At 39.4% G+C, this 17,157-nt stretch overlaps 1 protein-coding gene across 1 annotated transcript in view; it reads left to right on the forward strand.

The window, feature by feature from the left end:
* Window positions 1–12,338, forward strand: part of Dclk1 (doublecortin like kinase 1) — a 327,731-nt gene extending 315,393 nt beyond the window's left edge. The window contains exon 18 of the mRNA XM_048341504.1: window positions 12,178–12,338. Within this exon, the coding sequence (XP_048197461.1) occupies window positions 12,178–12,235 (58 nt within the window). The 3' untranslated portion in view covers window positions 12,236–12,338. The remainder of the gene's footprint in view (window positions 1–12,177) is intronic.
* Window positions 12,339–17,157: the final 4,819 nt, after the last annotated feature.

Raw genomic sequence — 17,157 nt, forward strand, 5'->3', positions numbered from 1 at the left:
CCTGATGTTGCTAATTCAAATGATGATTTGCAGTGCTCTTCTGTCCTTGGAGAAATGGAAGAACAATAGCACCATAGTAAATGTTCTATAGAAGTATATACTGTCATTTTAAAGTCATCAACCCTGACCTCCTTAGATGGATGAAACAATGCATTTACACATTAGTGGTAGAAGCGCCTCCAAGTGCAGTGGGCTAATAGAATGCATTGTGTGTGTTGGTAAGCTTGTGTTTTCCAAGTATCCACCTTTTTGTTTTGTTTTTGTTTTCTTGTTACCTCCCCCACCCCATCCCCCAGAAATCCTTCTGTGTACCAGCTATTGCATGACTTGACTTTTCAATACTTTGTAAACTGTCAGATTATTTAGTTGGCTTCTGCTCAAGCAAAGGGGTCTATGGGAGATGATGATTTTTTTCTTTTAAAGTGGGTTATGAATTCTATCCCATCATTTTCTGTTCCACTCAATGGCCCTAGCATTTTATGCAAGGGGCATTATTCATGTCTCTTTAAAATTATCCACAAGCAGATTGGTTTTTGATAGTTTGAGAAATAAAGCCTTAGAAGTTCTAGGAGACCTCTCTTCTCCAACTTAATGTCTCTGAGTTGGTCTCCAGGTAAAGCTCTCTGTTTTAGTGTTTGCTAAAAAAAATTTCATCAATTTTGTCAATTTGTTTTTCGCAAATGATGGATTCTATCAGCAGTGATACACTACCAGGCATTGTCTCCTGGATTAGACTACCAAGTTTTAAGAAAAAATATATAGATATATGTGTGTATATTTACATACAGTGTATATAACTCTGAGAAATGTTCAAAATATACCACCATCAAGATCATTTCCAAATTTGCTTGAAGCAAGAAAATACCCAAGTCTCACTAAGGTATCTTGGGTCATTTTTCCAGGGAAGGTTATTTGTATTTTGAGGACTGATATGCCTATCAAAGTGCACATTCACCTTTTAATTTACCTAAGCAAATTAGTTTGATAGATGTAGGAAAAAAAAGCTTTGCTTTATTTTTTTATCCTTGCTTGCTGTGGGAGGGAGATGAGAGAAGAATTAATCCTGATTTGCCTTTGTGTAGACTCTGCCTTTTGCCTTAATGTGGAAGATGATACACCCATCCTTTACATTTTTACAGAAAGATAATACACAGGCAGACCAGTGCACATCTCATGAATGGATTTTGCACAGACTGAACACATTCCTCTTAGCAGTTTGTAGATGAGGCTCAAAACATTCTAAGCACCACAAAAAAACAAAACAAAACAAAACAAACAAACAAAAAAAAAAAACCTCCCAGGGCTTTTCTAGGACAGTCACTTCACTCCGGGGATAAACACTGACCCCAGAATCTATCCACATCAATTAGCTTGGCTGAGCTTTGTACATCATATAAATTGAATCACACCACGCTCCAGCCTTGTTTAATTGTATGTCTTCTAGCCTAAGGCATATTCACCAGACATATATGTGTAAAGTTGATCCACAATTAGAAATAGACATCACGTATGTCTAATTACAGTTGTGTGGATTTGTATAATAAAATATTACACACTGACATTCATCTAATAAAAAAGGATAAACCTCTAGAATTAAAAGACTAAATTGGTAAGATTAAGGGTAGGTACGAATTACCAAGTAAATCTGCTGATTGATACCTGTGGCCAAGTATAAAAAGGCCATTTAACTAAAATTCTAGTGATGGCCTCCATCAGCTGACAAAATGACACATCCCTGAATAATGGGCAAGAGCAGATGGGAGATAATCTCTTTTTTCTTCCACACATAAACTGCTCTGTTTTCCAGCTGGGGGCAGTAACAACAATGTTTATAGTTAATGCTGTACTAAACAGTGCACCCAGTATGTAAAGCTAAATGGGAGAAATGATGCTAAAATACTCATCGCCATCAATGCTTAATTAGGAAGTTTTATAATGCCATTTAGCCCCAGAACGAACACACTCCCCTCAGCAATTGCAAATGCTTGCCTTTTATCTCCACGAAGTGGGAGCATTTGTCTAACCACAGTGGCAGCCAACTTTCCAACATAAACAATCATTACAGACAAACATCCCCACTCCCCACTCCCAGTTGTGGTGTTTACAAGCGCTTGTGGCTGTTTTCACTACTCTGAGCAAAGCAAACTCCCATAAGGGCATAAGCTGGGAAACCCATCTCTTTGGGATACTCAGAATTATCGTGATCCTTCTAATTGAATTGTTGGTGACTCCATCTTAGAGAAATGGTAGTAGTCCAGTTACCTCTTTCTCCCCCTTCACAGAGAGCTGCTCCCAAAATGCAGCAGTGGGCCAAGGGGGTTGCAGGGAGGTTGTGGTACCATGTAGTTGGCCTACTTATCCAGGAAACTTTACCCTTGTCACCCAGAGTACAGAAATAGAAGCTCCCTGGGCCATTTCCTACTCCTGGAGCCCATGAAACCATTGCTTATCCCTGAAGAAAGTCACTAAATATGTTTACATCCTGTTACATGACTCCCACCTCCTGAAGATATGTAATTATCCAAAAGAGACACTGTCCTAGTTTAGTCTTCAGTGAGTCTGATCCCTGTGGCTTGTGGTATGGCTAAAGAATTCTGCATTTCCAGCGCACAGAACAGGGTAATGCAATTAAGCAAAGCCAGCATCAAAGTGAGACCTAAGCAAAAAAATGCTCCATAAGGTGAAATGGGAAAGTAAGCTAGGACAAAAGACTGGTTGGTTTCCCAGGCATGCCATGTCTAAATTGTGCATATTGGATTCAAGTACCATCCTGAAACAACGAGTAATGAAGCAGAGAGGTGACAGTCATGCACCATCTTCGCAGAGCTATTAAATGCTGTCATGGCCAGTTGTGAAAAGGAAGGGGGTTTGTTAAATGCATCTTGCTCTGTGTGAGTCTTGAAAGAATTGTTCCATGGAAGACAGGGCGGAATCGCAGCATGGTAGGAGAGGGCTCTGAGGTGGATCTTGGCCAGCAGCAGCCAAGTGCACACTGCATGTTGAAATGCACTGAGTTGCAGGTTGCTGGTGGCAAGTTGCCTTGGCCTGGATTTGCTGAGTGAGAACAGGCTCCCTGCTGAGTGGCTCACGAGGGGGGGCTGCCAGAAGGAAAGGCAGATGCCTCTGTTCCAGCCAGGAATGAACCACCCAGTCAGTCCCCCTTGTAAGGTTCCTTCTATAACAGAAAGACTTGGAGCTAGTGTTTTGGTTTTGTTTTTTGGTGGGTTGTTTTTTTTTTGGGGGGGCATAGATTTTATCTTTCAAAAACAGTCAAACTTCAACCACAGAGAAGTCTTTAGAAAGCACTGAGGAGTGATCTTGTAGTTGTACTTAGTACCCACAGTGAGTTATTAGTCCAAGAAGCTCAAATGTAGAGTGAACTCTATGCCTGTTGCAGTAACAAGAATGATTGAAAGAAATTGGGGGGTGGGGGGAATGAACTGTCTGGGTTGTGTTTTCCCAAGTCAAACAGGTGGCTTTGTGGTCTGAAGTTTTATTTTTGTTTTGTTTTTCAAGGATCCTACAACAACATATGTTGCAACAACATAGATGGGTGGGGTTTTTTTTTTTTTTTTGAGGCAATGTCTTGCTTTGCAGCCCAAATTGGTCTTAAACTTGTGATCCTCTACCTCCATCTCTTGAATTTTAGATGTAGAGAAATGTGCCATAACACCCAAACTTAGCATATATGTCTTTTTTTCTTTTTAATAAATTTAGTCTTCTTGTCACTACAAATAAGAGAATCCCAGGGCATTCTAAGCCTTATTCCATGGGTTAAATTGAAGTGATATTGTTTATGTTTTCCCAATATTCTTCATAAAACTTACTATTGAATGAATGTTACATGGTGGCATCATATTTATTTTGAGTTTATTTTCCTTGCATTGAAAAAGTAAATATTCACACTCCTTTCTATATATTCATTCCTGTCCCATTTAGGGACTGTTTATTAGTGGTATTCATGGTTATGTTTCAGACTTTCTTAAGTATACGTGTGCAGGAAAGAATACAAAGAACTTAAATCATAAATACTGGCACACATTAGTGTGAATATCTGTACATTAGACTTAGACAATTCTCAAATACATGTGAAACATAAGCCACTTTGAGAGTGACCTTGGGAAAGTCACATTCTTCCTCTGATTTTTTTACTTTCCCATATATATGTATATGTGTGTATACATATCTGTGCATATATATGAATAATAATAGTAACCTCTAAAATGGTGGAAAAAATTAAATGAGGCATGTGTACACAAGAGCCTTCACAGATGCCCCCTACTACCACTCAGAACAGACTTTCTGTTTTCTTCTCTTCCAAGAAAAAAAATTCACTTCTTGGAAAAGACAGATTCTCCTGAGAAAATTGATTTTTCTTAAGAGCAAAATCATTTGTTACGAAGGCAAAAACATGAACCTTCTTGATGATTTAATTAGGGAAACTAGTGACCAACTTCTAATATTTTTCTTAGATATTTACAACAGCAAATTTCACTCCAGGCAGCCAAAGTTTGAAGCACGAGTTTCAAATGCTGTCTCCTAGAACAGAATAAGCGAATGATGCTCAAGCAGACACATATATTCCAGTACCTGTTTTTGTAAATAAAGTTTTATTGAAACATAGCCACATAACTTCCATTTACAAGTTTTCTACGGCTGCTTCTGCCTTACAGTGGCATATTTGAAAAGTTGTGTCAGAGGTATATATGGCCTGAAAGCCTTAAAATATTACCTATCTGGACCTTTTCAGAAAATGTTTCCCAATCCTTAAAGGGAGAATGTTTGTAAATATCATGAGAATAGGGATATGACTTATTAAAACCTGTATCTCAGCTACCTAATAGAATTCTTGGCACACAGTAGGCCTTCAGCAAACATTTGTTAAGTCACTGAGTGAGTGCTTAAACACTGCAGAAAACCAAGGATGATTCTTCTCATGGTCTTCAAGATAGAGATGTTTTGAAGACTTTAGGATTCTTTAAAAGATTAGACGCTGAATGTACATGTACAATATTCTAGGATGATGTATCATCGTAGTAGTAAGCATTTCAGCAAAGCTGAGATTGTTTTGCAATAAAAGGAGTTACCCTTGATTCACCCGCTGGGTAAGTTCTAAATTTGCACTGATTTTCTGGGGGATGCCACTTGTCTGTGGCAATTCTTTAGCAACTTAGTGCGATAAAGACCAAATGAGATGTCAGGAAATGAGGAGCTGCAGAGCAGAGGAAAGCATGTGAATTTTGTTCTCTGAAAGGCTGAACTCAAACCCTTCTAATGGTCATAATAACCCTGTGAGGGGAAGCCATCAGAAACCCATGACAGACCTAAGCCAACTGGGATTTCCTTAAGAACCAGGTCAGCAGGAGAGGCTGATGTTTAAGATTGCTGATGCAGAAGTAGAAGATCAGGTCTCCCCGGAAAACAAGGAAAATATGAGAGAGTCATACCATGAAAGCAGCTTGGAAAGCTACTCAACTGTATCCCACATAGGCCTCCATTTCTCATTTCAATGATCATCTTTTCTCCAGGACAAATCTAGGCCATGTCTCCAGATTCTCTGTAGTTCCTGGTAAGGACGCCCAAAGGATGCAAAAGCAAAACAAAAGAGAACAAGAAGCAGGAGTGTAAGCCCAATAAAAATGTAGAGGGTGGGGTAGAGGCCTATCGATTTGTCAGTTTAATTTTACTAGCAAGCAAAACATTTCCAAACCATAACTTTGTCTCTCCAGAGAAAGGGAAAGGAAAGGAAAGGGTTCCTGAGATTAATGCCCCAGCAAAGACACCCCTGCTTCAGTCTCCTAGGTAGTATGAATAATGGATGGCCTAAAAGGCAAAATGCACAATAATGTTCTTTTATTAATGAAATGAAGTCTGTCTGTGATGGCTAGCAATAAATTAAGAAATGGGGAAAAAAGGGGGGGGGGATGGAGAAGCAGTCAGCATTTGCCTCTGAAAAATGCAGTTACTTAAATCCTATAATTACTGCCATGACAGAACACATTGCCTCACAACTAAAATGAGGTACATCCCTTGTGAATCCTGCCTGTATTTCTGCAGAGTGGAAATAATATTTTTGATCCATAGACTGTGAGGCCTATTGTTTGCAGAGGAAAAACATAACCCATTGTAGTAGATTGATGATGTATTAAGCATATTCATAGAATTTCATACGTGAAAGTTTCCCTAGGGAGCGTGCCTGGTTGCCCCTCCTCTCACCCTACTTCAGTCTATGAAGTTGGAAATTGAGACTCAATGTAGTTAGAAGACATATGCAAGGACACATAATAAGCTGAGTTAGGACCTCTAATTCTCTTGACTTCTACCTACTGCTGTTTTCATAGGGATTAAACTAAAGGTCTTAAGAATTACAGAGATGAAGGGTGATTCTAAGAAGCAAGAACAAAGCTAATACTGAAGCTCATGTTCTTGATTCATTCCTGACCTCTCTCCTCCATTGCTGTGCTTTGCCTTTCCAATTGCATAGGGTATCTCAGATGGGTAGTTCAGATATGTTTGTGCTGAGTTCCCAATTTAGTGTCAGCAAAAAAGGACTTGGAATATCTGAACAGAGTGTGGAAGACTGTTATTTCACAAGAGTCAAGTCAGTCCAAATTCATTAGATGTACCTCTTGTTGGAATAAATCTCCTGGTTAGGTAAATGCTGCCTTTTATTTACTTATGCCTGGTGTGAAGGCAGACCTAGAAACGTGATGGATTTTCATATATCCAGTATTTCCAGCTACGGTGTGTGCAGCCACCTGAATTGCTGGAGGTAACTGGCTTTATTTTTCCATTCCTCAATTTTCCCACTTGCTCTAGTAGCTGCCAGGTGCTCTGTGATAGTGAGAGTTCTGTAGTTTGAGTCAGGGATATACAGTGTTGCTTATGTGCCTGACAGGTTTATATTACTCTGTTTCTCTCTGCCATTTTATTTTATCAGCTCTCAGTGCTATTGACCACACTCCCGCAGGCCAGTTGATAGCTCTCAGCCAGTATTTACTGTGGAACTTGACATCATGCACATTTTTGAAGAAACTTGTTTGAAAATTTGTATCTGGTTACTACTGGTCACCAGCAGAATCTTAGGAAATTTCTTGCTCCCCTCTAGCCTGATAAAATTAGCACCCTAATGTGGTCATGCAACCTTTAGATCCTCTGAGGAGCTCTGAATGAAGTAGGTAGTGAGAAGGAGTCTGTGATTTCTACTGCATTCCCACAAGTGATGGCTCCAACTCAGCCATAAACCATAAGCAAAATAACTAATACAACAAGAAATGTGTTAAGTCTTAGATGCTAATGAAACATCAAGCCTGTACTTGAGGTGATCCTCACCTTGGAAAGACATGAAGTGAGGAGAAGATGCCCCTGTCCTTGACATGGATGGTTACTTGATGATTGATAAAGAGTGAAGCTGTCTCTCTGTGTATTCAGAAATAGCCGAGAATTTAAGTTGGCAAAGCACATTTCAGATATTTCAGATGCTTTGAGAAAGATTATCAGTTCCACTATCCATGTTCAATGACAAAATCTTTTAAAAAGTGTATAACAAGATGTAGTTATATTTTTCTTGCACAGCTCTTCAGTTCTAAGTAGTTGCTAATGCAATTGCAAAGGATAAACTGCACGCGTTTTAGAACAAGTTCATTTTAGAGTCATGAAGATCTACAGATATCATGTAGGACCATGCTTATTGTGATAAGAAATTGGACCATCATAAACGTTATAGAGTGGATAAATGCATACATAGAAGATAATTTAAATTTTATCTGGCATTAAGGATTTGATCAGTCAGGCACTGGCAGTTCGCACCGGTAATTCTAGCTATTCAAGAAGATGAAATCTGAGAATGGAGGTTTGAAGCCAGCCCAGGCAGAAAAGCCCATGAGACTCTTACCTTCAACTAACCAGCAAAAAGCTGGACATAGAGATGGCTCAAGTGGTAGAGTGCAAGCATTGAACAGAAGAGCCAAAAAAGAGAATAAGGCCCTAATTTCAAGCTCCAGTACTGGGGAAAATTAAAAAAAGAATTTGACCATATTTAAAACATACATTATATTCTTAAATATGTAAATATATGTGTATATATCCTTTACTATATTCTCAGAACTTTTAACTTCTTACTCTTCGGTGTTACCAAGTTGCTTTGGGTTCTATTCTTGTTGCTACTCAGTAAGTACATAATCCACCTCTAAAAACTCTTTATTAGTTAAGATGCATGTAATACATGCCTAATACCATACTCAGCTAAGTATCCTGAGAAATAAATGGAAGTTTCAAATTGTACCACAGAGGAATTTATACAGCACCTGAAAAGTAGGCACACAAATGATAAAAAAAGAGCTCAATATACAATTAAGTCCCCAAAATTCAGTCAACACATTCTTGCCTGAGGAGATTATGTATCTTTTTTTTAAAGTATGATGCAGTAAGTAAAATGTGATCAAGTCTTGGAGAATAAATAAATTTGACTGGGCAGAGGAGAAGAGAGGTCCTTTCAGGTTAGTGAATAGCTTGAGTCAAGATATAGAAGTAAGAATAACAAGTATATTCAGTGATCTATCAGGACTATTTTGACAGTAAGTGAAGAAACTCAATCCAAACTGGCATAAGCCCAATGGAAATTTATTAGGTTTCTTTATCAAAAAGGTCCATTGGCAAGATCTGGCTTCCTGATAGATGGAGTGAGTACTGAGTCAAAGCTTATTTTCCCTCTTTCCTTCCACTCTGCTACTCTTAGTCTTGACATCATTTGGTACCAGGTTGTAACAAGCAGCTCTAGGTCTATTGTCCTCTCAAAACTGGGATTCATTGTAAAGATGAAGTCACAGCAAACATTTCACTGCATTCCACCACAAACTGGGTTGTGCCCACCCTGAGCAAGTCATGGTTATGGAGAAAAGCAGTCAACTCAGGCTTGCTTCTCATCCTGGCCCTGCCCCAGAGATGAAAAGGTCACCTTTGCTGGAATCATTATGACAGTGGAGAGGTGTCCAAAGGGAAATTAAGATATAATTCATTTAAGTAACAGAGTAATGGGTCATCTCTCCAAGAAGACCCAATGTCTACAAAAGGAGACAATGAGCCTACTAATGTCACAGAATCCTTTTCAGTAACAAGAGGAACTAGACACTGGAAACTTTTAATGCAATCACAATGCCAGGGCTAGGACAAGAAATTGGATTTTATGAGAAATTGCAAATAAATTGGACCTTCTGGAAATTGACCTGTCAGATGTGTGCAGGATGTACTGAAGGTTGGATGCCCCCTGCAAAATATAAGTGATCTCTGCTGGACTTCCCCATATTTCAAAAGCCACCAAGTTCATAGAGTATTGGTTAGGTGCTATTAAGTATGGAGAATGAAGAGAGAACATCCAAGACTTGATCAAAGAGTCGACAAGATGGTGAGGAAAGCAGTTGATCATAGTGGAGGCAAGGCATATTTATAAGACTGCTTACAGGAACCAAGAAGGAAGAAGCTCCTAAAGTGACCTAAGGTGGGACAATAGCATAGCGAGTCTGGCTCAGGGAGAGGAGTCACCCTCTGACACATCTGTAAGAGCAAGTGAGTTGGAAGCATTGGCCATTCGCTCTAGCTTCTGAGACTATTTAGAACATCTACCTGAGTAGAAGACTGCATCCCTGTCAGGAGCCTTAGCTCTTCCTAGGAATTTACAGACCCTGTAATTCACAATAGGTTGGAGTCAGTGGATCCTGACTTTGTGTTCATGAGAACGTTTTGCTTCCTTTTTTTTTCTAATCAGTAATGTGGGAACATCCTTGTTTTCTACCTTTTGATTCTGTCTGGATCTGTTTCTCTCCCCAGACCACTTTGGATAGAAACAGGAGTGAACTCTAGGGTCCAGGGTCTCTATTTTATTCTATTTCAACAGATTTCAGAGTAAATGGGAAGACTTGGGCCTTGCATAGGAGTGAAGTCTGTTCCTAGTCAGCACAGTAACTCTGGGAAAGTCTTTCCACATGCCTGGGTCTCAGTTACCCACCTGTAGAGACACAGCATTGCACAAACATGCTTTATAACACCTCTTTCAACACTAAGAGTCTATCAATCCAATAGAAACAACCATGTTTGTGCCTGTAAGGGAGGAAGGGAAGGTGCTCAGAGCTAAGTTGTAACAAGGGCTTCATTTTGCATTGCTTTTCTATGGGCTGCAGTTACTTTGTAAATAAAACTATCAAAATATAAAGGAATAGCAGAAGACCTTCTATTTCTGGGAGTCTTGGCTGTTTAGAAAGCGTGTTCATGTCCATATTTACCTACAGCAACTCTGTAAGGTGAAGGAATGACTCGCGCTCCATATTTAACAGATGAGTGAATGGAATGAATAGTCCACACAGTGAACCACAGACAGAGCAGGCACAAAATTTCTGACCACAGCCCTGTGTGCTTTTGGTCCTCACCTTTGACTGTCTGTGTTCACTGCATAGAATTTAGTCCAACACCAATGAGTTTCTTTTCTTCCTCAAGAAGGTAGAAATAGACTTACTTTTTATGACCAGGAGAAGAGTTTATATTACCCTTGGATTAACTACAGAATGCTTTTTATGTAAGTCAGACTAAATAGACATCTGTTTTCTACAAACATTCAATTCCATACAAACAGAACATTTTCAGTTTACTTTGAAAGCAAAATACCATGTGTTGTAACTTTACAATGTTTTAAATAAGGTTAGGAATTTAGGTTTATGACACTGAAAATTTCATAAAATTGATGGCTATAAGACCAAGAATTATATACACTACACAAGGGTCCTTAAAAACTTGACAAGTGAAGAACCAAAGGTAGATATTTTAGTAAAGCAGTGATTGAATCATTGTATTTGCAGTCTAGCGGAGCTAGAAGTGAATTATTGAAGTTTATCATCTGGTTTGTAGCATTCTTGTTTAGTGTGTGGATGGTTTTTAAAGTAGAACAGCTCATCCTAATGAAGCCATTTACTGTGCTGGTTCTACACACTGTCTCTATTGCTCCCTTTATTACTTCATTTTGGAACTTTGATTGCTCTATTTGAGATCTAAGAGTGTTCTAATGCTATACTGCAATTGTATAAGGGGCTTAGTTTTTGCTTTGTTCTCAGAACCAGGCTAGCTATAAATTTATCTCAGTTCTTTGAAGAAGCCCACTGTAAATTTTCCAGAGGAAAAATGGCGGCAGAGATCCCAGTCGAGGAAAAGTAATCTCTTAAAAGCAGAATAGCCTTCAGGCTACGCCCTCTTAAAGAGGGACTTTCAAACAAGGACGCCTTCAACTTTTATATGTGTTCTATATTACTCTTCAGGCTTTGTACCTGTTCTTCTGCTGTCTGTGTAAGGTTTCGCTGTAATGACCCTATTCCTTCCCACACCCATTAAATCCATGATGAAGTCATGCTGTTCCCTATTCTGCTGTTGTAATAACTTCCAGAACTGTATTCAGATAGCACATCCTGGGGAATCATCTAAGGTTTCCTGGGGAACATGAGACATAGAGACTGGAAATTGCATTACCCACCCAAAGCAAATCTCAGTTTCATACATTGCCATGGACTATGATGAAAATGAATCCTGCAAAATGAAATGCATAGGACAGTCTCCATTTGGGTTCATTTCATTTGAAACCTGGGGTTCGATTTCAGGCACTGGTTTCATTAAAATTAAGCCTTCCCAGAAGTTCTGCCACCCTACCTTACCAATGGATAAGATCATTTAGAAGGAAGGGGTGCTAAAAGGACAGGGGGAGCTGGTGGCTCTGTTTCTGTCTCTCATAACATCACCCCCTTTCATCTCTATTACTAAGTGGGCTCCAAGACCAGTGTTGCTCCCCATGGCCAGTGGTGCTTTCCTACACATCCCTGCCAAAAGTCTGAAGCTCCCATGTATCAAGGGAGTGGCTTTGGGAAGGCTGGAAGCCAGCAAGGGTAGTCAATGTGGAGGTGGCAGAAATCTGGGTAGAGCCCCAAACTGTGACATCATCCATCTTGCCTGTGCCTTAAGAGCTTCCTTTGGGGGTGCAAAAACTTTCCAAGAGTGGCCGTGAACCAAAGTGATCCATAATGGGGCGGTTAACTTGGCCAAGCTTATTATCATTTTTCTTCTTCTCTCAGAAAGTACTAGAAAGAATCTCTTGCCATTTCCTTCGGCCTAATTGTCCTCTTTCTCATTTTATGCCCCTGCTAGACCACCGCTCTTGATAAGGAGAGGCAGGTTTTCCGACGAAGACGCAACCAGGATGTGAGAAACCGGTTCAAGGCCCAGCCAGCCCCTCCGGAACTCAACTCGGAATCCGAAGACTACTCCCCCAGCTCCTCCGAGACTGTTCGCTCCCCCAACTCTCCCTTTTAATGAGATCCTTTTACTCAAAGTCCTAACTTAACCCTTTGAGACTCTGAGATTTTTTTCCACCCCCCAAAAAAAGATTTTTCTGTAAAAACAGTTTCATCTGATCTATCTAGCACTCAATGCTTGAAGGGCAGAACAGGAAGTATGTTTTGGGGTACCATTGTAGCGAGTTCATACCGAAAGACATGGCATGTGGTGTTTTAGGAAGATGGTAATTTGCCGCTCATCTGGTCCTCAAAGAGTTAAGGCCAATTTGCATTAAAATAAACAACAACAACAACAACAACACACACAGAAGGAATAAGTGTTTTCATCAAACTAGGATCTGCAGTCTATAATATTGCACGTTAACCCTCTGAGTACATAGAATTTTATGGTTAAACTCTCCCTTGCTCAAACACACATTTCTAAATTTTACTGCAGACCAAGGGGTGTTATTAAGATACCCAAATGTCTAGATAAGAAGGGTATCTAGAATTTTCTCTTGCTTATCCTTTACTGTGAGATTAGAACGTGAGATAGGTTTATAACTTCAGCATATATTCAACCCTGTTTCCTAGAACACAGATCCCATAAAGAAAGGGAATTCTTTGCTTTAGAAGTATAAAGGTCTTCTGTATAATAGAGCCCTCCATCTGGAATGGAGGGCATTGTGTTTGTGGCAGCCTAACCCAAGAAATGGACAGTGCCCCCACCCCAGAATTGTCTCCAGGTCTCAAGATATATTGATAATGCCCCAGAAATGCTGCTTTTTACATCTGCTGCTGCTGCTGCTAGTGCTGGTGCAGACCCACAAGGAAATCATCCGTTTGTCTCCTACCTGGAGAGCAAGGGTCTGTCTGCTCCTTATCAGACAGACATCAACAGACAGACAAAATCAGTGGGAAAGAGCAATACATTACCAGGTGCTGTGGAGGGCTAGAATTTCCAACAAAAAGAGGGAACAAGCTTCTGTGCTTTTTTTTTTTTTTTTCTCTCTCATGGACCTTTTCATTCATGATACTGCAGTCATCAGTGTGAAACCCTTTTGGAGTATGAGATCCATTTGTTGGAGAGCTGGGCACAAGGGAGGCAAGAGGCAAGGGCTTTGCAATGTGGTTGAGGGGAAGGCACAATAGGACCACAATCTGGAATGTTCTAAAAAGGAGTTTAAAGAGATGAACCAATTCTGCCAGCACCCTTAGGTTACAGTCTTGTAGGAAGAGTAGAATAAAACACCTAGAAGACACCCCAGGAGATGAGAATATATATATAATGTCACTGTCTTTAGTATCATTAGCTGTTCAGGAGGACATACTGTTTTTCTATCTTAGGGACAAATTCTGTCCAAGGCCCATATTTTCATTCTGATTATCAGAAGCCTGTGTCTCCAGGCCTGAGTTTCTTGTAGAGTGTATCACATTTCAGATTGTGGGGCTGCTGCTTCCTGCTTATTATGGCAGTGCTCAAAAAGTATACAGGGGCTTTTTGGAACCAGAGAGTCTAGCTCAAATGGCCTCTTAAGGTTTCCTCAGCTTTGTGAACCAAGAGACAACAATGAGTGGTATCTCAGAATTTGTGCCTGGATAGTAAAACAATAACATATTCATGTATTTTAGTGTCCAAGAGTCTTGACTTTTTTTGAACAAGTCATATCTTTCTTTCCCAACTCACATTGATTTCCAACAACTGTTTTTTACTCCAAACCTTAGTTTATAAGGCCTATGCTCATCTAGACTTTTACACTCATAACCTGTCATTCATTACTTTTGCAACACAGACTCCCAGATTTTCTGCTCTTTCCTAAATAAAACAATTATTTAGGGACTTTTCCCCCATTAGGCATCCAGAAATGATCACACATAAAAATCACAAAGTATAGCTACTCAGGAGGCTGAGATCTGAGGATCACTGTTCAAAGCCAGCCCGGATAGAAAAGTCTGTGAGACTCTTATCTCCAATAAACTACTCAAAAAACAAAAACAAATCAACAAACAAACAAACAAAAACAGAAGTGGCACTGTGGCTCAAGTAGTAGAATGTTGGCCTTGAGCAAAAGAAGATTAGGGACAGCATCCAGGCCTACAGTTCAAGCCCCAGGTCTGGCAAAAAAAGAAAAAAAAAATCACAAAATAGCATAAATCAACAAATTAAACTGGATGTCTTTCTTTGGGGGAAGAGGGGAGATACAGAACTCCAAGAAGGGTGTTGGTATGTAGATGTTATGTGGTAGGGAAAGACACTGAGTTAACCAGAAATTACTATTTTCTCTGGAGCTCAAAAGCAAAGCACTACACTTAACGTTAAGGAGTAGCTATACAGTTTGGCTTCAACTCTATACAAATGTAACTATGAAGAACCTTCTGGGCAGAGACCTGCTTATAGTAGATTGACATTTTCCTTCCTTTCTCTAAATGACGACTTTGTCCTTAGGCATTATACATGTTGCTAGCATAAACAGTGTACAAGGCCTAAATTGCATAGCTCAGGCCCTTTTCCAGGAACACCTAAGGAAACTCTACAGTGTTTCTCAGCACACTGTACAGTGGCAGCTCAGAAGAATGCAGGACCCATTCAGCATGAGGCTCCCAGCACATAGCTGTAGAATTTAAGTGATTCATGATGAATCAACAGTGGAATGTGACCTGTCAAGTAGAAATATTGAGTAATCAGATGGAATGCAATGTTTTCCAGCATGAAGCTACCGAGATCTTGAATGTCAGAGATATACTCAGAGGGTTAACATACAAGCACAAGGCATGCTGATGACGTTGGTGTAGCCAGATTGCTTTGCTTTTAGTCAGTGCTTTCTAATTTTTTTTTCTTCTTCAACATTCTTGGGATAGTTCAAGTTTGAAATAACTGAGTGGTGGTGTTCTTTAAGGGATTTCTATAACCAAATTGATCTTATTTTTTATTTCATTTATCATAGAACAAATATGTTACCATGATGGCAGTGTATCTGTGTAATTATCAATTTAATCATTGCCACAAGTGTTTTCATATTTTTTTCAGGTATTTAAGATAGCTCTTATGGTGGTGGGCTGGTGATGGGATTGTCTTTCCTTTACTGACTTAGGACAAACCATATGGTATTTTCAAGGGAATTTAAAGATTCATCTTTTCAGTTTGATAGTAGACTAGTTAAGGAAGAAGCTTCATTACTTGCATCGTATAAATCATCTCTGTAGGTGAGAACTGTTCATATTAATGAACACATTTGTTTCTCAACATTGTAGCAAAAGTCATTTTATTCATCATAATCAATGGGTATGTAATTTGCTCCAAATCATTAGAAGGAAACGTAAGATTTCAGTCATTGAAAATGTTTTTAACCATAGCCCTCATCTAACTTACACGTGGTGCATATTAAAAAATAAGCAGAGAAAAAATGTGAATAAACTACTGAAAATACTTGGTGTTTTGTATTCAATGAGACCTTGCCATACACTGCTTAGCCACCCACATGGGAGGTGGTTAACGGGCCCATCAGATATTGTTGAAAGAAAGCAATATATCTATGAATGAAAGCTCAAATTGCAATCCTTTACCCTTTGAGGCATATTTCAGTTGGAATTTAAAGAAAAGCAAAGAAAAATTGACTTAGAGGGTCATAGAGCTACTATATGACTAGGGCTCAAGCACATTAAATCACGGTTGTTTGCTAGCCAAAGGCATCTGATAGAGAACTCTATCCCCTGTGTTAAGCAATTTTGCCAAGGGAGAGCTTTCTTAATATTATTGTGTTGCCCCTAGCCCTTCTCTAGGTAAGGCTCTGTCAGCATTTTCATGATAAACTCCTATTCTCAAAGGTTTTTAATTTGACCATGAAAAATGTGCCCCAGGCTGAAGTTTGCTATTTGGGGGCCTGAATCAAAGAATGAACTTTCATCCTCCACCTCTTACCAACTTCTTTCCAATTCTCCTGAGAAAAGAACAAACAACAACAACAACAACAACAAAGCTAGAATATGTCTTCGTGATTTCAGAATTTTGGAAAGCACCAAGATCCAAAAAGATCCAAAAATGTCAAGATAATGATTTCTTTCAATGTGCTTTTATTCTTAATGGGTCATACACATATATTACAGCTCACACATTTTCTTGTGTGTGTGTGTGTGTGTGTGTGTGTGTGTGTGTGTGTGTTATATTATGGTTTGAATTCAGGGCCTGGGTGCTAAGCTGTCCCTTAGTTTTTATCACTCAATATTGTCTATCACTTGGGTTATATCTCCACTCCAAAAATTTCGTAGTTAATTGAAGATTAAGAATACCATAGATTTTCTTCCCAGGCTGGCTTCAAACCATGATCTTCAGGTCTCAGCCTTCTGAGTACCTAGGATTATAGACATGAGCCACCAGTATCTGGCTTTCCTTATGCATTTTCTAAGTCATTTCTTTAAAAAAAAATTGCTATATGAATACACAGGTATCAGTGGCTCATCTCTGCAATCCTAGCCACTCAGGAGGCTAAGATTTGAGGATCACAGTTTAAAACCAGCCCAGGCAGGAAAGTCTGTGAGACTTTTATCTTTAATTAATGCCAAAAGGCTGGAAATGGAGCTGAGGTTCACATGGTAGACTACTAGCCTTAAGCCAAACAGCTCAGGGACAGCACTCAGGCCCTGAGTTTAAACCCTGGTACGGGCACACATGCAAATACATGTGCACATGTGCATGCACACACACACACACACACACACACACACACAAATGCCACATGATTTTTTTTTTAACTTGAAATTATTCAGTTCAAAGGACAACTTCTCCCAAGTGTTGTCTGCCTTTCCCATTAGGATTTATGGGGGAAATTCTCTAAAATAAACCTTTACTTTGCAT

This window comes from Perognathus longimembris, chromosome 3 (genome assembly GCF_023159225.1).
Source record: "Perognathus longimembris pacificus isolate PPM17 chromosome 3, ASM2315922v1, whole genome shotgun sequence".
Taxonomy (NCBI): Eukaryota; Metazoa; Chordata; class Mammalia; order Rodentia; family Heteromyidae; genus Perognathus; species Perognathus longimembris.